The 22,892-nt window shown below is 43.9% G+C and overlaps 2 protein-coding genes across 5 annotated transcripts in view; one reads left to right on the forward strand and one right to left on the reverse strand.

Moving 5' to 3' along the window:
• ccdc3a (coiled-coil domain containing 3a) overlaps window positions 1-7,854 on the reverse strand; it is an 18,571-nt gene extending 10,717 nt beyond the window's left edge. The window contains exons 1-2 of the mRNA XM_060903712.1: window positions 7,008-7,854; window positions 5,541-5,715 (exon numbers count right to left, since the gene is read on the reverse strand). Of these exons, the coding sequence (XP_060759695.1) occupies window positions 5,541-5,715; window positions 7,008-7,402 (570 nt within the window). The 5' untranslated portion in view covers window positions 7,403-7,854. The remainder of the gene's footprint in view (window positions 1-5,540; window positions 5,716-7,007) is intronic.
• A 4,238-nt stretch (window positions 7,855-12,092) lies between these two features.
• Window positions 12,093-22,892, forward strand: part of optn (optineurin) — a 29,775-nt gene continuing 18,975 nt past the window's right edge. The window contains exons 1-3 of one of the 4 annotated variants that reach the window (XM_060903411.1): window positions 12,093-12,231; window positions 12,915-13,062; window positions 22,362-22,618. In XM_060903411.1, coding sequence (XP_060759394.1) covers window positions 12,930-13,062; window positions 22,362-22,618 — 390 coding nt within the window. In that variant the 5' untranslated portion in view covers window positions 12,093-12,231; window positions 12,915-12,929. Of the gene's footprint in view, window positions 12,232-12,914; window positions 13,063-13,215; window positions 13,483-22,361; window positions 22,619-22,892 lie in introns of those variants that run through there. The other 3 variants (XM_060903412.1, XM_060903414.1, XM_060903413.1) reach the window with 3 other exon arrangements.

Genomic DNA, 22,892 nt, shown 5'->3' on the forward strand with positions numbered 1-22,892 from the left:
ATAGATAGATAGATAGATAGATAGATAGATAGATAGATAGATAGATAGATAGATAGATCGATAGATCGATCGATCTCTGGACACAGACAGAGAGATAGGCAGACAGACAGACAGACAGACAGATAGATAGATAGATAGATAGATAGATAGATAGATAGATAGATAGATAGATAGATAGATCGATTGATCGATCGATCGATCTCTGGACACAGACAGAGAGATAGGCAGACAGATAGATAGACAGACAGACAGATAGACTGGCAGAAAGTGATGTCTGTGCATCCCCTCTGTTCCTGTTTGTGGTTATCACACCTATACTACAGATGTGTGGATGAAGATTAAACACTGCAGGGTTCCTTCAACATCAAGCAGATTAGTGTCAGAGAATTGTAGGACATTTTCTCTCAGACACCCTACTGGGCAATAATCCGATTTATAATCCCTGAAAAACAGCTTTTTTTTCTCTGTGTGTGTGTGTATATGTGTGTGTGCACGCGCACTCACATGGCCCTGACTTGTACTGCTGTGAGGACTGCAGACGTTCCAGCTGCTTTCAAGTCCCTGTGTCTCCTGATCAAACACCCTGCTGATCTCTTTATGACTTTCACTCTCTTTTCCTTGGTGTCCCCCCCTCTGATGGTGTCACCTGGTGTGGTCTGCACCCCCTGCAACCCCCTAGTGACACCACTGGAGATCGAATATCTGTCTGTCTGTCTGTCTGTCTGTCTGTCTATTTATTCCACAAAGCAGGATTACAAAGATAGCAATAGATTGCATGATCATCTCCACCCATAAATATGTAACACTGTATGTCTATCTCCAGTGGTGTCACTAGGGGGGTGCAGACCACACCAGGTGACACCATCAAAGGGGGGACACCAAGGAAAAGAGAGTGAAAGTCATAAAGAGATCAGCAGGGTTTGGTCAGGAGATGCAGGGACTTGAAAGCAGCTGGAATGTCTGGAGTCCTCACAGCAGTACAAGTCAGGGCCATGTGAACACACACACACACACACACACACACACACCCCGAGCTACATCAAGTTCTTACAAGCCTTCAGCCACTGACAATCAATATTTAAAAATAATTTGCACAGCTCAGGTCTAATCTCACAAGTCAGACTTTTTGTCATTAAATGTCACCAAAAACCCGCCTACTTTCACAGGAAACTGTTCTTTGACTGGCATTTCAACGAGACCACCACATTTTCAGCACTCTAATAACTTTTAGACAAGATGTTTGAAAGTTTCCTGCCAATTCTCTGACTATATTTTGTTCACAATTGTGTCACTATGTTCAAAGGAGACAGGTGTATGGACGTACGAACAGCCAATCAAACCGCAGTCTTCAAGATTCTCGTACCACCTGAGAGTATAAGATATCAGAGACCCTGCAAGACTGTAGTGCATCTACACATTCAAACTGTATAATATGAAGACTTGCTCTAAACACCTAAACACAGTGTTCTGAAAAATTCTGGCTTCTTTATCCTAAAAAAATTGTTTTAAATGATCTTCAGTTTGTCCATCTGGAGGAATCATTGGTGAGGACGAGACAATACACGCGTACGAACGTGCAGTAAATTTACCTTTATTACCAAGCTGACTGAACTACGCCACTGGGAGGGCTTTTAAAGGGGAACAGAGGGCAATATATAGAGTAAATATAACAATAAAACACACATTAACGAACCTTATTCAAGACTTACAAAAGTTTTTTGTTCTAAGGTTGGAAAGTTATAGTGTTTTGAAAGTAGCTCGAACAAACTATTTCCACAGTTTGAACAGCCTACCATGATATTAATTTTATCCAATCAGAATGCACGTTCATTTTCTCTGCGTAACACTCATGACGTATGTATGTGCCCAGTTGTGTTGGCTCATTGAGGTTGGGACTAGCACGTGTGAAATACCTGTTTCTGCCTCTTGCGACGATTTCGCAAGTCCACGGGTGGCGCCTATCTCATTGCAGCAAATAAATTCTGCTGGACTCGTGAGCAACTCCATGTTACATTTTCCGCACGAGCACCACGCCGTGTCACCTGCACGCAGACGCTCTGCCCCACGCTCGCCATGCCCATGGTCAGCATCAGTCTCATCCTCGCCGTCATCCGAGCTTTCTTCTCTTATTTCATCACCGGAGTCGAGAGTACCTCTCCTAGGTTCTGTTAGGACTAGGACTGTTTTGGCCTCTAGAGGCCGCTGTTATTTCCTTTTCATGTCGTGTTTATTTTGGCCTCTAGAGGCCGCCACTGTTCCTGTGTTTTGTGTTTGTGTTAATTGCCTAATTATCTTCACCTGTGTCCTTAATTAGTTTGTCTATTTATACCCCTGAGTTCAGTCCTCTTGTCACGGAGTCTTTGTGCTGTTATGTTTATCTCCAGTTTCCTTTGTACTGTGTTTTTTGACCTTCTGAGCTTTTGCATTTTTGCCTTTTCCTTTTTGGACCTTAAACTTTTGATATTTTATTTTTCCCTTTGTCTTCCCAGTGTTAGATTATACTCTTTGTTGTTTTTTTGTTTTGCCCTGTATATAGTGTATATAGTATAAATAAACCTTTTGATTCTTTTTCTACTTCCGCCTCACGCCTCTGCATTTGAGTCATCCCCCTGGTGGCCTAGTGGGGGTTTGCTGGATCATCACACCAACGAACCAGGTTCGAATCCCAGCAAAACCCTAACAGAAAGACTCCGTCATGACCGACTCAGCAGAGGCTGCTTCAACTGTCTACCCGGCCAACCTTCAGGGAATTATGGCAGCTTTGACACGCTTCGGAGCGACCATGGACGCTCATGGACGTACGCTCACCAGCCAACGTGAGGCCCTCGCTCGCCACGAGGAACTGCTTCAGCAAATTGGGAAAACCCTGGCACAGCTGACATCTCTGCCTGCATCTCCTGCTCCTGATCCAGTTCCTGCTCCTGATCCAGCTCCCACTCCTGCTCCAGTGCCTCCTGCAATGCTGCCTTCTTCACCTCGCGAACCCAGCCTTCCTGCACCACAGAGGTATGACGGCAAGCACAGTGAGTGCCGAGAGTTCCTTACCCAGTGTCAACTCACCTTTGAGCTTCAGCCTACCACCTACACTACGGATCGCCGCAAGATTGCCTTTGTGATCACCTTATTAGCTGGTAAGGCGCGAGCCTGGGCTACTGCTATCTGGCAAAGACAGGGACCTGAGTGCTTTGATTTCCAGCTGTTTTCTGAGGAGATGCTTCGGGTCTTCGATCAGGCAGACATCAGTACCGACGCAGCCCGAAAGCTCATGTCCATCCGGCAAGGAGGAAGCGTCGCAGATTACGCCATCTCGTTCCGAACACTCGCAGCAGTAAGTGGATGGAACGAGACTGCCCTGGTGTCAGCCTTCCACCATGGTCTGTCTGACCCCATCAAGGACGGTCTGGCCTCTATTGGATGCCCAAGTGACCTTGAAACCCTCATCTCACATGCTATTCGTCTGGACAACAGGATGAGAGAACGCCACCAAGCCTTGAGCCCCCCCAGCCTCCCTACCTCTACCTGGAGACCATCTACCTCCTTCAGTGACTGTCCAGAACCCATGCAAGTGGGTCGTACTCGCCTCTCCGCATCTGAGAGGGAGCGCAGAAGGAGGGACAAGTGCTGCATCTACTGTCGCAAGACCTGGAGCAAGGTCAGGAAGACCCTCATACAGACCTCCAGAACCAACCAGACTCAGGCCAACCGCCATAGAAGACCTGCACACGCTTTCCGCCCTGGGCAGCGGGTTTGGCTGTCCACTAAGGACCTTCCACTGCGGGTGGAGAACCGCAAGCTTGCTCCTCGCTACATTGGCCCCTTCAAGGTGGTGCGCAGGGTGAACCCTGTCTCCTACCGGCTCCAGTTGCCCCGGACTCTGAGGATCAACCCCACTTTCCATGTTTCCCTGTTACGGCCCGTACTGACATCTACGTATGCCCCTGCCCCTAGGAACCCCCCACCCCCCCCGCATCTTCCAGGGGCAGACTGTGTTCACTGTGAATCGCCTGCTTGACTCCCGCCGGGTCCGCGGCGGGTTGCAATATCTGGTGGACTGGGAGGGCTATGGTCCTGAGGAGCGCTGCTGGGTTCCTGCTCGGGATGTCCTTGATAAAGAACTATGTCGGGACTTCCATTCGGCCCATCCGGATCGCCCTGGGAACGTCAGGAGACGCTCCTAGAGGGGGGGGTCCTGTTAGGACTAGGACTGTTTTGGCCTCTAGAGGCCGCTGTTATTTCCTTTTCATGTCGTGTTTATTTTGGCCTCTAGAGGCCGCCACTGTTCCTGTGTTTTGTGTTTGTGTTAATTGCCTAATTATCTTCACCTGTGTCCTTAATTAGTTTGTCTATTTATACCCCTGAGTTCAGTCCTCTTGTCACGGAGTCTTTGTGCTGTTATGTTTATCTCCAGTTTCCTTTGTACTGTGTTTTTTGACCTTCTGAGCTTTTGCATTTTTGCCTTTTCCTTTTTGGACCTTAAACTTTTGATATTTTATTTTTCCCTTTGTCTTCCCAGTGTTAGATTATACTCTGTTGTTTTTTTGTTTTGCCCTGTATATAGTGTATATAGTATAAATAAACCTTTTGATTCTTTTTCTACTTCCGCCTCACGCCTCTGCATTTGAGTCATCCCCCTGGTGGCCTAGTGGGGGTTTGCTGGATCATCACACCAACGAACCAGGTTCGAATCCCAGCAAAACCCTAACAGGTTCAAACTGGTACCCTTCTAAGCCATAGCCTGCTTGCAGTGTGTCTTGCGGGATCTCTTCGTATGATTCGACAGAGCTGTCGCTTTCACTTGATGCGCCCGACGCCATGATTACACGCTTATCTCCTCTATTTCGGAGAGTTCCGCAAGTGCAGTGGGTAGCGCTGACGTCACGGTCTTTTAAAAATGGCGACTCTTGTGCGGTTTAGCGTATAAAGTATTATATTTACAATTACCAAGATATTTCGTTGTTTTCTAGTATATAAATTTGATAGAATACTTAAGAATACGTTACTTTGTCACATCAGCAACTGTATATATTATATTTGGTACCCCTTTAAGAGATCCTACTCAACAACAGTTTCCCTTTCAGAAAACAGGTTTAAAGTAGAAAGGTGGCACCGTTAACCTTCTAAAGAACCCTGGAGGAAGTAATTTTATTGCAGTGTCTGTGGGCCCCTTTACATCTCTTGTAAATACATGTTTTTAGCCAAGCCCTCTTGAGGCCCCAGTCAGCCTAAGGGCTTTTGGTAAGCCAATTTCTCTTGCCCCAAACTGTGATGCTCATAATCTCACAAGACAGACTGAAACATGGCCAAATACAGCCTGCTTTCACAGTAATAACTCTTTTTGACTGTTCTGCAGACACCCAATTACAGTTTTTGACATGTCGGAAGAGGTAAGTGTGAAAATAGTGCTCCGACAAAACCATGGCTCAGGAGACATCAGGAAATGTCTGAACACCAAGGACATCCTGAGATGTTTATGGACTTTGTAGTCAGAATTTTTTTAAGTATTATAAGAACAAGTACAGACCATTTGACAGATGTCCTACCCTGTGATCCTCCTGGTGCTCCCAGTCAGGACTGAAGCTGTGGAGCAAGTGTGTGCTGGAGCAGTTGGAGAACTGGAACAGGCTGGAGAACATACGTCGGTTCTCCTGGGTGTCGGGGAAGATGGCGTCCTGGTAGTTAACACCGTGGGGAAGGAGGTTATAATTTTCATCCATCCTGTATGTAAGAGTATAGCATAGCATAGAGCACACAGAGAGAGAGAAAACAAGGACACACAAGGTAAAGGGGTAAACTTTTCTTTAGTTATTGTTGAGAGCAAAAGTTTATACACCCTTACTTCAAAATGAAGGGGGAAAAAACAGGTGTAACACTGAATATTGGTTACACATGAGATCAGTTCAAAGTTCAGTGAGTGATTGTTTGGATCTGTACATGAACAACAGTAAAGAGAACTGAAGCATGTCTGTTATCTCCTACCTTGAATCTTTATTTTTATGCATGCACATATATATATATATATATATATATATATACATATAAAATGCCTGTATACTGTATAGAGCTGCTACACAAGTAACGGATGGGTATAAAGTGTGTGTTAAGAAATCCATCCATTCTCCATAACCGCTTATCCTGTACAGGGTCGCAGGCAAGCTGGAGCCTATCCCAGCTGACTATGGGTGAGAGGCGGGTTACACCCTGGACAAATCGCCAGATCATCGCAGGGCTGACACACAGAGACAAACAACCATTCACACTCACATTCACACCTACGGTCAATTTAGAGTCACCAGTTAACCTAACCTGCATGTCTTTGGACTGTGGGGGAAACCGGAGCACCCGGAGGAAACCCACGCGGACACGGGGAGAACATGCAAACTCCACACAGAAAGGCCCCTGTCGGCCACTGGGCTCAAACCCAGAACCTTCTTGCTGTGAGGTGACAGTGCTAACCACTACACCGCCCTCTGCCTTGATAGCACATACATATTGACCCCAAATAGCTTTTATCTTGATAATCATTCACCAGATCAGTGTGATGGTATAGCAAGAAGTGTTGCCACCTTACAGCTCTGTGTCTTTCACAAGCGCTCGGATTCCTGTCTGTGTGGAGCTTCACAGGTTCTCTTCATGTCTTCTCCAGTTTCATCCTGCTTCCCAGTAGTTGGATTGGCTTCTCAAAATTGGCCCAGGTGTGCCCCTAGATGGACTGGTGCTCCATTATAGCCAGTGTTCCCGGGATAGGCTCCAGATCCACTGTGATAGCTCTTATAAAGTGAGTGAGTGATGAATAAGCACTATCCCCCCTTCAGTTTATCTTTGCATGACATTTGACCCCAGGTGTTTTTTTTTAAATCTTTTTAATGATTCATCACTTCTTCCAGTCTGCTTGCCCTGTGATCTTTCCTTGTCTATCTTTCTCTCTTGAGCTACAATACAGGTTATCTTTATATGACCTTTGACCCCAGGCTGCTTTTATCTTTCCAATCACACACACACACACTAACCTGAGGAAGAAGATGTAGGAGTAGTTCTCCATCACCGTGTGTGACTGGCAGGACAGGTATCCGAGGCCGGTGATGTTGAGGCGCGAGCCCGCGGGCACCTCCAGCATGCTGCCCCACGCCTGATCACACAACATCTCCACCTCCGCCGTGTAGAGCAGCAGCGTCTCCGCGCTCTCCGCGCCTGCGCGCTCGTGCTCGTACGGGTGGCCGGCGGTGTAACGCGCGCTCGGCGGGTAGTACGTCTCCCGGTAAAGAGCCAGCACCTTGGCGTACACGATGATCTCAGCGAGCTCTGCGCGACATCCCTCACTCAGGGGTCGCCACTCTGAGGGGAGCAGGCAACCCAAACCGAGCCTGAGCAGAGTCCACACGGTCAGGAGCTCAGCCAGGAGCATCTTCCTCCGACTCCGGGTTTACTGATGATGTCAGGTTGTGGAACCGCTTTGAATCGACTACACGAGTTCTGACTCCATCTACAGAATCAGACAAACCTCCACCAACTCCTCAATGCGCAGGAGAAACCTGATGGAGCACTGTGCGTAAAAGCGCGCTCTTCTTTAAACCTCCTCTCCAAACCTCCTCTCCTCTCTTCTCCTGTCCTGTGTGCAAACCTGTAAACCTTCTCTCTCCTTCTATTGTCCATCACACCCCAGGAACCCAGTGTGGGGCCAATCAGATGGTCCTGAAGTTTGTCCCGAGCCAATAAGAACCCGACCCCTGAGGCTTTTCCTTCTGCGCATCAGACGCTTCATTCCTGCTTACACACTCCAGGATCAGTTCTCCTGCAACAACTTTTTACAAGAAATTACCTGGGAAAGAGTTTGTTCCCTGCAGCTAAAATTCTTCCTTAATTCTTATTTAATTCGCACATGGCCTCTAGTTAAACACCAGAGCTATTTCTGTGATTTACATCCTCAAACTAGCACTCTCATTGAGATTCCTGCATAAACTATGAAAAGAAATGAAATAACTTTCTAATCACAGATAGTCATGTTCAGGACCTGGGCCTGGATCCATTACCAACATGTATACAGTATGAATCACTACATGACTCACGTTTTATTTTACACATGCCCCCCCCCCCACACACACACACTCACACAAGATTCGTTTATTTTTCACAAATGATGCCTGAGGTCTCAGTTTTTTACTTGCAGTGCAACTTCAGTGGAAAACACGGTGAAATGCACCTTCAAATTTTTCTTCCGTGATCACAGCTTAAATCACAAGTGCATAAAACATATGTGAAAAGTTAATAGAAATGCTATTTTCCCCACTATAGATAAGCTTACATATTTGGCTACTATAAAGCTATAAACTTCATTCTTTCATCTAATTCTTTGAAAGAAAAATGGTGCAGTTCCTTTGGCATCAGCTAATACAATACAATACAATCATTATAATGTGATACAAACTTCCACATTATTACAACAGCTCGTTTTATGTTTTTATTTTTTTTATAGAAAAATGTGTCGATTCATAGAATCAGAATCGGAATCGATTCTAATATTACTGGAATTGAAAAGCTACTAGGCAGCCTACTCCTTTACAATCATTCATAATATTGCAATATAGACCTCAATATTATTATTATAATACCTCATTTTATACTTATACTAAAAATCAAGAATTGAAAAATGTGCAGAATCGACTCTTAGAATCAGAGTCGACTCTAATATTCCTGGATTCGAACAGCCACTGTGCAGCACTACTGCTTATACAATCATTCATAATATTACAACATAGACCTCTATATTATTATTATTATTATTATTATTATTATTATTATTATACCTCCTTTTATATTTATACTAAAAATCGAGAATTGGAAAAAAACAGGTGCAAAATCGACTCTTGGAATCGGAATCAGAGTCGACTCAATATTCCTGGATTCGAACAGCCACTGAACCTTGTACTTCTTACACAATGATTCATGACAATGTAACACAAACCTCTATATTATTACAATACCTCATTTTATATTTATACTCTAAAATCGAGAATTGGAGGAAAAAAAAGAGGTGCAAAATCGATTCTTGGAATCGGAATCAGAGTCGACTCCTGGATTCGAACAGCCACTGAGCAGCCTACTCCTTTACAATCATTCATAATATTGCAACACAGACCTCAGTATTATTACAATAACCCCTTTTATATTTATACTAAAAATCGAGAATTGAAAAAAAGAGGTGCAGAATCGCTTCTTGGAATCGGAATCGACTCTAATATTCCTGGATTCGAACAGCCACTGAATCAGGTACTTCTTACACATTGATTCATGACAATGTAACACAAACCTCTATATTATTAGAATACCTTCTTTTATATTTATACTCATTCTCATCTCATCTCATTATCTCTAGCCGCTTTATCCTTCTACAGGGTCGCAGGCAAGCTGGAGCCTATCCCAGCTGACTACGGGTGAAAGGCGGGGTACACCCTGGACAAGTCGCCAGGTCATCACAGGGCTGACACATAGACACAGACAACCATTCACACTCACATTCACACCTACGGTCAATTTAGAGTCACCAGTTAACCAGCATGTCTTTGGACTGTGGGGGAAACCGGAGCACCCGGAGGAAACCCACGCGGACACGGGGAGAACATGCAAACTCCGCACAGAAAGGCCCTCGCCGGCCCCGGGGCTCGAACCCAGGACCTTCTTGCTGTGAGGCGACAGCGCTAACCACTACACCACCGTGCCGCCCTATTTATACTCTAAAATCGAAAATTGGATGAAAAAAAGAGGTGCAGAATCGATTCTTGGAATCGGAATCGACTCTAATATTCCTGGATTCGAACAGCCACTGAGCAGTCTACTCCTTCACAATCGTTCATAATATTGCAACACAGACCTCAGTATTATTACAGTAACCCCTTTTATATTTATACTAAAAATCGAGAATTGAAAAAAAGAAAAGGTGCAGAATCGACTCTTGGAATCGGAATCGACTCTAATATGCCTGGATTCGAACAGCCACTGAGCAACCAACTTCTTAAATAATCATTCATAATATTGCAACACAGACCTCTATATTATTATTATTATTATTATTATTATTATTATTACTACAATACTTCATTTTATATTTATACTAAAAACCGAGAACTGAAAAAAGAGGCGCAGAATCGACTCTTGGAATCCGAATCGGAGTCGACTCTAATATTCGAACAGCTAATGTACTGTGTACTCCTATTATAACATTATATAAGTGTTATATAGTGTGTATAGTAGATGGGTTTAAATATCGAGATTAACAGTGCATCATATCAATTAAGGGCTCTACTCAAGGTGCTACAATATAACAAGAGTGAGTGAGTGCCATCTAGTGTACAAATGAAACACTACACAAAACAAGATATAAATTGTAGGTTACACACAGCACGTGTGCTGCTGAAAAGCAATGTAATACAGGACTAACAATAATGACTGTATATATTTGCTTATTATTTTAATTATTATAAATGAACAGATCTGAGAGAGAGAGAGAGAGAGAGAGAGAGAGAGAGAGAGAGAGAGAGATGTAGCTTCGAGCTCTTGATTTTATTTATCCTTTATTTTACCAGGAATGTCCCATTGAGATACATTATCTCTTCTTCCAGGGAGTCCTGGCCAAGGTGGCAGCAAATAAAAAAGTTTCAATATACATAGACAACATACACATAGATGTTAATGCAATATTAACACATAGGCATTCCAAAAAATGAAAATAAAATAAACACAGACTAACAGACATTCCAGATATCAACATTCCAGATGTTATGGACAAGAAAAAATAAAAAATGAATTAAAGATTCATATACGGGTTAAAAATTATGAAAAACAATGGCACTGCTGTGTGAGAACTGAGTTTAAAAGATTTTTAAAGACATTCAGGGAGGGTAGGGAGTCCAAATGTAAAGTATTTTGTAATGTATTCCACTCATGTGCTGCATATGAACTAAAGGCAGATTTGCCCAGTTCTGTCCGTGTAGGTGGAGACTGAAGGAGAATTTTACTGATGAACGTGTTCTGTAAGTGTTAGTGCAGAGTGTCAGTAAATTGCATATGTACTGAGGTAGTTTACCCATTAAAGCCTTTGCAATAAATACTAGGCTGTGAGATTTCCTTCTAAACTGTAGTGATGTCCACTGCACCTGATCTTATGAGGGGAAAGAAAGTGCTATAAAATAAAACCGACAATCGAAAAGTGAGTCATGGTGATGGTGATGGTGATTTCAGTCTCTTAGTCTTATTATGTATGCAAAGTACACTACCGTTCAAAAGTTTGGGGTCACCCAGACAATTTTGTGTTTTCCATGAAAAGTCACACTTTTATTTCCCACCATAAGTTGTAAAATGAATAGAAAATACAGTCAAGACATTTTTCTGGCCATTTTGAGCATTTAATCGACCCCACAAATGTGATGCTCCAGAAACTCAATCTGCTCAAAGGAAGGTCAGTTTTATAGCTTCTCTAAAGAGCTCAACTGTTTTCAGCTGTGCTAACATGATTGTACAAGGGTTTTCTAATCATCCATTAGCCTTCTGAGGCAATGAGCAAACACATTGTACCATTAGAACACTGGAGTGAGAGTTGCTGGAAATGGGCCTCTATACACCTATGGAGATATTGCACCAAAAACCAGACATTTGCAGCTAGAATAGTCATTTACCACATTAGCAATGTATAGAGTGGATTTCTGATTAGTTTAAAGTGATCGTCATTGAAAAGAACAGTGCTTTTCTTTCAAAAATAAGGACATTTCAAAGTGACCCCAAACTTTTGTGTTTAAAAAAAAAATCCCATTGTAGTGGTGTGACCCTTCCATTAGTGGAAGTGCATAAATATAGAGGCTCCTGTAATAAATATAAGCCATGTTCCAAACCGGCAGACACTCAGGATGATGCGCACTATTTAGTGTTGCGTGATGTTTTGGAGATGTTTCCGAAAAACCCGCAGGTCACGCGCGCTGAGGGAATTCCCAAGACGGTCCGTGACGTCACTCTCAGCTGATCCTGTGCTTGCGTCTGCGCAGAATTTTCGCAGAGCTTGAATGCGCATGGCTCGGCTTTGCTCTGCTCTCTCAGCGCGCATGAAGGCCATGGTGATGGTGTGGAGATCTGCAGGTTTACGCAAGACCTGAAACGCTGGACCAGTCGGAAGAACCGTCCGAACCAGGAAGCGCAGTGAGAGGAGTGAGAGGAACTGGGAGCACAAGTAAACAGAAGTGAATCTCGGTGAGTGTCGCACACTGGCTGCTTTTAAACCCTGACGCGCTTGGCTTGGCTTGGCTTGGCTTGGCTTGGGTTTCTTCTTCTTCCAAGCTTTTGTATGTTTCAGTGTTAAAACTGTTGCGCCAGACAGTCTGTTAGAGATCCAGATAGCAGGACATCATACAGACAGTGCGTTTAACCCTGAAAAAGCTGCGTGTTTGTCAAGTTATTTTGTACATTATATAATATTCAGTCAATAATCTGTGAATAATCTCATGTCTCAGGCTGGTCATGTTTCTCAACACACTGAGGACGAAACGAAAGTAAAAATGAAAGCCAGGAGGGCAGGATATGCTTTAGGCCACAGGTTTCCCAGCTCTGGTTCTGGTCCTGGTCCTGGAGAACCCCCTGTCCTGCAGGTCTTTACACTTTCCTTGCTCTAACACACCAACAGGACAGGAGGTTCTCCAGGACCAAGGTTGGAAACCTATAAACCTCAGTGGCTGACACTTTTATTTTCTTGACAGAAGTTTCTGTAAATGTCACTGCTAATCAGTTATTCCACCAAGCCTGGATCAGCAATATCAACACCACATGACGAGCCGAGTTTCCCTTTAGTTGCAGTTGCGTACCTGAAGTTGTGAGTCATGCTGCCGTTCTGAGTCATTTTGCTGTGTGTTGTGTTATTTTACATAATTTCCTGTCAGCCTGTTTGTGGTAAGATGGCCTCGGGTTCCCCCGTGGTAAATGGGGATCTGTCTCACCCTGCTCGGTCTCAGAGCACCGGCGCACCACATGTAGAGGAGACGCTCCAGCAGATGAACATCCTCATCAAGGAGAACCGGGAGCTCAAAGGTGGGTGTGAGGAGATTACTACAGACAGGGAGACCACCACAGATGGACAGAGTACTGCAGAGAGAGAGAGAGAGAGACGACCTCAGACAGACACAGAGAGAGAGAGACGACGTCAGACAGACACAGAGAGAGAGAGACGACGTCAGACAGACAGAGAGAAAGGGAGAGAGACGGATGACCTCAGACACACACAAAAAGAGAGAGAGATAGATAGAGAGACAGCTATCAGACAGACAGATGGCCAGCCGGCCTCAGAGAGAGAGAGGACCACAGACAGACAGAGAGGGAGACAACCTCAGACGGACAGAGAGAGATATGACTGTCAGACAGACAGAGAGACAACCTCAGGCAGACAGATGGACAGAGAGACGACCTCGGACAGACGGATATCCACAGACAGTAGTAGTACTGATTTTAAAGGTGTTTAAAATCTTCATTACTGATTAAGTTGGCCAATATTTATGAGTTTTAATATGCTCACAAATTAAACAGTAATAGTTTTATAATGTAATAATAAGAAAAATAAAATTATTATTATTATTATTATTATTATTATTGAAGTAGTTACACAAAGCAACTAGAAGGGCACTGGGTAGAGTGTAGACCTTCACCAAGCCACATATTTGGATTTGCATCAAAATCTAATCTATTGCTCCTTGGCCCATGGCCCAGCTTTTGTCAAAATTTCATCAGAATCTGTTCAATACTTTTTGAGTTACAGACAAACAAGCAGAGACAAAAACACAACCTCCTGTAACACAGTTGACGGAGGTAACAATTACAATACAGGTCCTTATATAGTTTTATAATTATTTAACTGTTGCTCGTATCAGGTTCCTGTTCTGTACGTGTTATCAGTCTGCATGTAAAATGTCTTTCACAATCCACACTGATAACCTGGTTTTCTACGACTTCACTTTTATTTCGTTTTCAGAATTCTGTCCTGTTCTGTTGTATTTGCCACAGCCTAACTCACTCTCTGGGCTATTTCTTATGTTTTTCAACTTAGTTTGCTACCACAATGATAAAAATGCAATTTTGACTAGTAATATATATTTTTTTAAAAGTTCAGTTTTCTGCAATATTTTGTTCTTGGTCATGTATAGAGGCGTGCAAGATGTAATTGTTTTTATAGCACGGCATAAACGCTTTCTGGCTTGTGTATGTGTTCCGTCCTCATCAAGTTGCAAAACAACTGAAATGAAGAGCTTATCAAACGCTAACTTAGAAGACAATGGCCTTCTTATCTTAAGTTAGAACAACACACACCCGCACGGTCTCTCCGCTCATTTAGTGCGCCAAAGTTTAAGGTGCCATTAATATTTGGTACTTTTCAAGATGGCACATCCAGGATATTTAATTATCTTCCTAAAAAAAAAAGTCAAAGTCCTTCCCACGCCTTACAGTACCTGGTATTCCTAGGCAGTCTCCCACTCAAGTACTAACCAGGCCTAACCTGTATGTGGCGCATCGGGTGGCGCTGATCTCCGTTTCCATAGCCCTCGGCCTCTACATAGCTAGGGTTACAGTGGGGGGCTAGTCCTCTGGTAACCACGAGAGTTTAACTCCCCATGCACATCTGTATTGCAGCGTGCCTTGCCAGATGGCAGTAGGTACCATTTTTATGATGGTCTTTGGTATGACCCGACCGTGAATAGAACTCACAATCTCCTGAGATCTCTCGAGAGCCGGACACGTTACCACTAGGCCACTAGTCGGTGCATAATTATCTTCCTAAAGATGTGTGAAACTGTACCAGTTTAAATGAACAGTGCAACCTCAGTAAAAAGTTCTTTTTTTACTCGAGCACATAACAGGTGCTCATAGTTTTGTGCTGCGTTTATATCCTGTTTATTATAATAATTATAGTTTTTTGTTGCTGTATGCTGTTTATTAATATCATTATTTAGATTTGTTTTAGATTGCATACATGTGTAATATGTTCCTTTTTTTTTCTTGTAAAGAATTTTTGATTATATCCTGAGCCTATGAGTGCGTCTTGTCTTTGTTTATCGATAATTTTTAGCATTGTAAGAGCCAGATTTTGTTTTGGATAATGCTAATAAACTTATTATTAATAATAATTATTATTTTTATAATAATAATAATAGAACACAGCAGCATTACTAACATTCATTTTTACTCATGTTAGCCTTCCTGCTTTTACTAGTACTGAGTAAACAATCACGAACTGAGAGTCTGGAGTCCTTGGCTTAGTTTTCTTTGTTATACTTTAAAGCCTTGGTCTGAAATCCTTCCTGCTTGTTGTTTGCCGTTTTTGCTTGCCAATTCTGTAGGTGGTATCTCTGCTTTAGAGGATTTATCTTTGGCCAATCTAGTGTTCAAATTATATGTTTCTGTAGACTTCTAATTTGTAGAAATGCTACTTGTTTACTGGCTTATTGTAAGGAATCCAGCTCTGTTTTTTTTTTTTTAAATTCAGTTGGTTATTACCAACTTTTCTGGTGTCTTCCATGGAAATATTGGACATTCAAAGGTGCTCTTACCTTTGCTCACTCAGTGAGATGCCGGAGGAGAGGAAAACGCGCTGGTGCACCTCCGTCAGCGCAGACTTCGCACTCCGCTACTGGCGAGATCTCTCTCCAATGTGAAGAAGAAGCAGCCTTTATTTGTCACATGCACACTCAAGCACAGTGAAATTCATCCTCTGCATTTTACCCATCCGAAGCAGTGAACACATGCACGCACGCACACACCCAGAGCAGTGGGCAGCCATATTACAGCACCTGGGGAGCAGTTTGGGGTTAGGTACCTTGCTCAAGGGCACTTCAGCCCAAGGCTGCCCCATGTTAACCTTAACTACATGTCTTTGAACTGTGGGGGAAACCAGAGCACCCGGAGGAAACCCACGCAGGCACAGGGAGAACATGCAAACTCCATGCAAAAAGGCCCCCCCGTCAGCCACTGGGCTTGAACCCAGATCCTTCTTGCTGTGAGGCGACAGTGCTAACCACTACACTACCGTGCCGCCCTATGTACGGTCATTGTGCAAAAAACTGGACGAACTCCAGCTGCTGGTGGGGAGAAACAGGGACTTTCACTCATCTTCCCTTGTATGCTTCACGGAGACGTGGCTATGAGGACTCATACCAGACTCTGTGATGCAGCTGGCCGGCTTCCAACTTTTCAGAGTGGACTGTAACACAGATCTCTCCGGTAAAACAAAAGGTGGTGGAATCTGTTTTTATGTAAACAGCGGCTGGTGCAGTGATGTGTCAGTGATCCTGCAGCACTGCCCTCTTGACCTAGAATCTTTTATCATTAATTGTAAACCCTTTTACTCCCCTCGTGAGTTCACTTCATTCATCCTGGTTGGTGTTTACATTCCACTGCAGACCAACACGCAGAACACACAGTGCATGCTGGCTGACCAGATACTGTGGAGCAGACTAACCTGGACTCCCTAGTTATTGTCCTTGGTGACTTTAACAAAGGTAACCTCAGCCACGAACTACCAAAATACAAACAGTTTATTAAATGCCTGACCAGAGAGGAGAATATTTTGGATCACTGCTACACTACAGTCAACAATGCCTATCACGTTGTCCCCTGCACTGCACTGGGCCAGTCTGACCACGTCATGGTCCACCTGATTCCTGCATACAGATAGAAATTAAAGCTGAGGAAACCTGTAGTGAGGACATCAAAGATGTGGAGCAATGAGTCTGCGGAGAACCTTCAGGCGTGCTTGGACTGTACCAACTGGGATGTGTTCAGGACTGCTACCAACAGTCTGGATGAGTTCACAGAGGCTGTGATGGCCATCAGGTTCTGTGAGGACTGCTGTGTTCCATCACGGACCAGGGTGAGTTACAATAATGACAAACCCTGGTTCACAGATGAGCTCAGACAGCTAAGGTTGCAAAAGGAAGAAGCATTCAGAAGTGGCGAGAGGAATAGGTTTAATGAGTCTAGGAACATGTTTAGCAAGGCAGTGAGAGAAGCTAAACAACTGCACTCTCCAACACCAGTTTTCAACCCATGACTCTACATCTGTCTGGAAACCTTCAGCCCCTCACTCTGTTAACGACTTGCGCCTGGCCAACCAACTGAACGAGTTCTACTGTCGCTTTGAAAGACAATGGGACTGTCCTGATAACATGCCTGTGACTCCACACTCCAGCTCCAGCCCACCACCCTCCCCTCCTCCACCTCTACTGCTGCCAGAGCCTCTCTACAACTTCACACCTCGGAGGCCCATCCACCCACCACCACAGCCTCAACTCTCTCCATTCTGGAGAGGGACGCCAATAAGCTCTTTAAGAAGCTGAACCCTCACAAAGCAGCAGGTCCCAGCTCAGTCTTACCATTTACCCTGAAGCACTGTGCTGATCAGCTGTCTCTGGTGTTCACAGACATCAACACCTCACTGGAGACATGCCATGTGCCAGTCAGCTTCAAGGTCTCCACCATTATCCCTGTCCCCAAAAAGTCAAGGATCATAGGATTAAATGACTACAGACCCATCACTCTGACTTCTGTGGCTATGAAATCCTTTGAGTGCCTTGTGCTTTACCACCTTTAAGCCATCACTGACCCGCTCCTGGACCCCATGCAGTTTGCTTACAGACCCAACAGATCTGCAGACGATACTGTCAACATTGCTTTTCACTTCATCCTCCAGCACCTGGACTCTCCAGCAACCTATGCTAGGATCCTGTTTGTGGATTTTAGCTCCACCTTCAACACCATCATCCCGGCTCTTCTGCAGGGCAGGTTCTCCCAGCTGAGCGTGCCTGACTCCACCTGCAGGTGGATCACTGACTTCCTGTCTGACAGGAAGCAGCACGTGAAGTTGGGGAAACATGTCTCTGACTCCCGGATCATCAGCACCAGCTCCCCCTCCCTCAAGGCTGCGTTCTTTCTCTTTTACTCTTCTCCCTGTACACCAACAGCTGCACTTCCAGTCATCGGTCTTTCAAGTTCCTAAAGTTCGCAGACTACACCACCCTCATTGGACTCATCTCTGATGAGGAGGAGTCTGCCTACAAGTGGTAGATTGACTATCTGGTGTCCTGGTGCGGGTAGAACAACTTGGAGCTTAATGGTCTAAAGACAGTGGAGATGATTGTAGACTTCAGGAGGAGCTCTGCCACACTTCCCCCATCACCCATCATGTTTGATTTCCCCAGTAACCTCTTTGGAATATTTTCACTTCCTGGGCACTATAATCATCCACGGCCTTTTAAGTAGGAGATGAATACCTGCTGTCTCACCAAGAAAGCACAGCAGAGGATGTACTTTTTGTGGCAGTTGAAGAAGTTTGATCTGCCAAAGACAATGATTGTGCACTTTTACACCACCATCACTGAGTCCATCCTCACCTCCTCCATCACTGCCTGGTACACTGCTGCCACTTCCAGGGACAAGGGCAGAGTGCAGCGCTTTATTTGCTCTGCTGAGAGGACGATTGGCTGCAACCTTCCATTTCTTCAGGACCTGTACGGGCCCAGGACCCTGAGGAGAGCAGAAAGGATTGTGGCCAACCCCTCTCACCCCAGACACATGCTTTTTGAATCACTCTTCTCTGGTAGGAGGTTGTGGTCCATTAGAGCCAAAACCTCATGCCATAAGGCCAGCTTTTTCCCCCCACTGCAGCTGGCCTCATAAATAAGGTCAGAGACACCCCCCCCCCCCCCCCCCCCACTGACTCCAGTCTCACACTTCCAATCTGTGACATTAATGCATTTTGTCTGTGAACTGCGATTTTGCGCATTTCAATGCCATGTCATACATCTTCACTCTGTGAGCGTTTATTGCATGTCCTGGCACACACTGTACAGCTTGGTTATTGACTTGGCCCATCACACACATTCATATCATGTCTCTTCTCCATCCTCATAATGTGACCTATTTTTGCACATTCCTGGACATACTGTACAGCTTGGACTTCAACAACTCATGCACATACTCCTTAAATTTGTCCACTTTTCTAATTTGTAGATTTCAGATGCTTCTATTTTTTTTTTTAATTGAATGTATCCACAACTTTCCTGAATTGTGACCTTTCCCATGATTCAATGCTGTGTCCTAGTGGAAACCAGGATCTTTCTTCTGCTCCACTGTGTTGATGTTTGTAGCTAATGCTAACTGCTAGGTAGGTGAGCTCAAAGGTGACTAAAAGATGGTTACACGGGTCTGGTTTTCTGACATGCTCTGGGGATAATACGATCAAGGTGCCCCATCTGTCTCCTCTCACGGAATACGGAAAGGATAGACGACATGAAGTTGTGGCCCGATGTCAGCTACGTTGACATTGTCAGTTATTCTTAGTGAGGGCGATCATGATGAGGAGCTAAGGAGGTACAAAAGCACAGAGGCGTATAATTATTTACACAGTAATAAAATTGGCAAAATGATGTGTAACAGAGAGGGCAAGTTTGTTTGCTTAAAGTGCATATTCTGGACCAATTTCGTTTTTTTTTTTATATGAAAGTATGTCCCTTTACACACTCATCCAGAAGGGTAATTTTGCACAAGGCCATCTGTCTACAGCAGAAAAAAATAAAATAACAAAACACGTCTGGAAAAATCCCAAGGGAGTCTGGAGCCAGAATCGTGACGTTACCTGCGGAAGCGCCAGCAGGCTGCGAGAGCTTTGCACGGTTTCAGTGCACAGCCTGTGTAGACCAAGCGCTGCCATTTCTCTCTCATTGTCCGGTCTTTTGGGAAACGATGAGTACTAATCCCATCAAGATCGGTGTTGCTACAGCCTCCTACGATACATCTGTTAACCATTTTAATAATTACGCGATAACGTTGAAGAAATTTGCCGAAAACTAGAGCCCTGCACTCCCGCGGGACCCGCCGCAAAGCAGTGCGGTGCGGGACAAATTTTGAAAGCTCATTGCGGGCGCGGGCGGGACCGGAAGTGCACATATGCGCACGCGGGCGGGAGCGGGAGTGCACATATGCGGCGCGGGTGGGAGCGGTGATAAGCTGCAGTCCCACTAACTAAAAACGTGCTTGAAATAAAATTTATAAATTATTAATTTATGCTTATCATATATAATTTGTGCTGGATATTTTATTTGGCATTAATAAAAACATTATAAGATGCCTAAATTTGCAGAGAAAGTCAGATTGCCAGATTGAGTGAGACATGGCATCTTAAACTTGCCATTGATCATCCTAAGGGGAAAGTCTTTGATCACTCTAATGACTCGCAGTTCACACCCAGCTAGCAAGAGAACCATGAGTGAATTGATTTACTTGTTGCGTTAGTCTACAACTTTAATCAGAGAGACAGGTTACACAGTGACGGTAGGCTTGACTCAATGCTATCCCAGAAATCCTTCCTGTAATATGCAAATTTGGCTGTCCAATCAGAGGCGGAAGGATTTCTGGGATAGCGTTGAGTCAAGCCTACCGTCACTGTGTAACCTGTCTCTCTGATTAAAGTTGTAGACTAGCGCAAGCAGTAAATCAATTCACTTCTTTTACTAGCTCTGCTTTGCAATAAAAAAAAAAAACATTGGTACAAAGCAAGCCCATTCACTTTTTTATGCTGATCAGAGAATTACAATGGTTTCTCATGTGATAAAATGTGCAATTTGTGATTAAATATTTTAATCGTTTGACATCACTAATTATTATTATTAGAGATACTACATGCTGAATTCAGAAACAAAGTAAACAATAACAAATGTGAGCTGTAGATATTTATGCTCAAATCCACTCAAAGTAGGGGGCGGGGCACCATCACGCTGTGTCAAGACAAGAACTTTCCTGAGAAATAACGCGAACGTCTGCATCATGCGGGATTTGCGGGTGGGAGCGGGACTGAAAATCATAATTCTTTGCGGGCGGGAGTGGGACTGCACAATGCGGGCGCGGGCGGGACTGAAAAATCCGACCCGCGCAGACCTCTACCGAAAACCACCAGGCCAATTTTTTCAGAGGCGGACCAATTCGCCTCAAATGGCTTGATTTCAACTGAGTTTTTTCTGGTATTGCACAAGGTAAAAAAAATTGCGCAAAATGTGACAGATATTTGACCAAAGTTTAATATAAAATAGGAGAATTACATTGATCTTGCTCCTGAATTTACCCGTGATATGCACTTTAAAGGCTGAGGTAGAGCCTAGCCAAATCCTGCAGTCATGCAGCAGCTATAATCTAGAAGGTAGGCGATGTCAGAGTAGAGTGATTGTATTATTCTATTTTAGTTAGTTATGGCCAGGTTCTTGCCTAAACTGATAATCACATCCTCAGTTTTTCTCTGGCTAATCAGACACAAGGTACGCCACCACTCTTGCTGGAGCAGTTGGGGGTTAGGTGCCTTGCTCAAGGGCACTTGAGCCAGTCCTGCTGGTTCCGGAAACTGAACCAGTGACCTTTTGGTCCCAAAGCTGTTTCTTTAACCATTTGGCTTCATAGCTTATTCTGTTGGTTTACTAATAATGTAGTGTTTATATAAAGTAAGTCACTTTGGACAAAAGCATCTGCTAAATACCATATAGGCTCAAGAAACAAAAGCTAGGAGAGAAACAAACATAGGCTAATCATTTTAATGCAGATGCTGTTAAACTTACCATACTTGTCTATGTATTTGTCCAAGCTTCTTCAACTTTAACTACCCTGATCATTCCAAATATTGGATGGTATTTGTAGGCTATTTGTTTACACTAGTACTTCAGCACTGGTCGCTCTTGGGTTCTCTCGGCTATCTGCACTTATTGTTAGTCACTTTGAATAAAAACGTCAGCTAAATGACTGTGTAATGTTTGAATAGTGTACAATATCTAAACAACAATTACACAGAATTAACGTTGTTGATTCAGGTCCAAAGTGCAGTGGTTGGTGAAAGACAGGAATCGCATGTACAAATGAGCAGTGTACAGTGCTGGACAATACGTCAATAGTGCGAGTCCGTTTTTGCTCAAAACAGATTCCGTTCATAAAATCTTCAAGATTTTGTGAGTTGTTTGTGTACCTGATGACGGCACACGTTGAACCAGAAAAAGACATAATTTAAAGAGGCATTATCCTCTGACTAAAACATGGTTGTCATAGCTAGCTCTGCTCGGCTACATTCGGCTCCCTCAGCCTCAGCTGCTTGGATAAACCAGAATTCAAAGACTGGCATCCGGGAGAGGCAGGTGTCATGGCAACCCCCATTATTTCTCACAGGAAAGCTGTGGATATAGCTACTTTTTGTCTTTGCCAAATTCTTCTATCTTAACTGTTCAAGCACCAATCACCAAAGTAAATTACTTGTATGCAAGAACATACTTGGCAATAAACTTGATTCTGAAAAGTGTATTTCATATTCTCAGAAGATACACACTCAGACACATTGACCTTCCATCTGCCTCTCGCTCCTGAAACAGAAGCCCTGAAACAGACTAACCTGTCGATGAAGGAGAGGTTTGAGGGACTGTCTGCCTGGAAGGAAAAGCAGAAGGAGGAGAGAGGGTTCCTGGAGAAGCGACTCGAGGAGGCCAAGCAGAGAGTCCAGTCTCTGGACAGCGAGAATGAGCTACTAAAGAAACGTGTGCAGGAGATGGAGAAACAGCATTCTGGTGCAGAGGAGGTGAGATCACTGCTTTTCTTCATCGTTTTCTTTATAATGGTTTCTAATCATTTTTATTCAGCTGTTGCCAGTTGTGTGTGTGTGTGTGTGTGTGTGTGTGTGTGGTCACGTCACAGTTTAAACATAATTGGTTTTCTCAGGAAGCACTGAGGTTTACCATGAGTGGCTGGTAAAATACCTGAAAACGAAACTTTAATAACCTGTACACAATAACACAAGTTGTTTTAAGGCCAGGAAACCACAAAAATATCCATATAACTTCACACATCTATGA

This window comes from Neoarius graeffei, chromosome 21, assembly GCF_027579695.1.
Source record: "Neoarius graeffei isolate fNeoGra1 chromosome 21, fNeoGra1.pri, whole genome shotgun sequence".
NCBI classification, from domain to species: domain Eukaryota; kingdom Metazoa; phylum Chordata; class Actinopteri; order Siluriformes; family Ariidae; genus Neoarius; species Neoarius graeffei.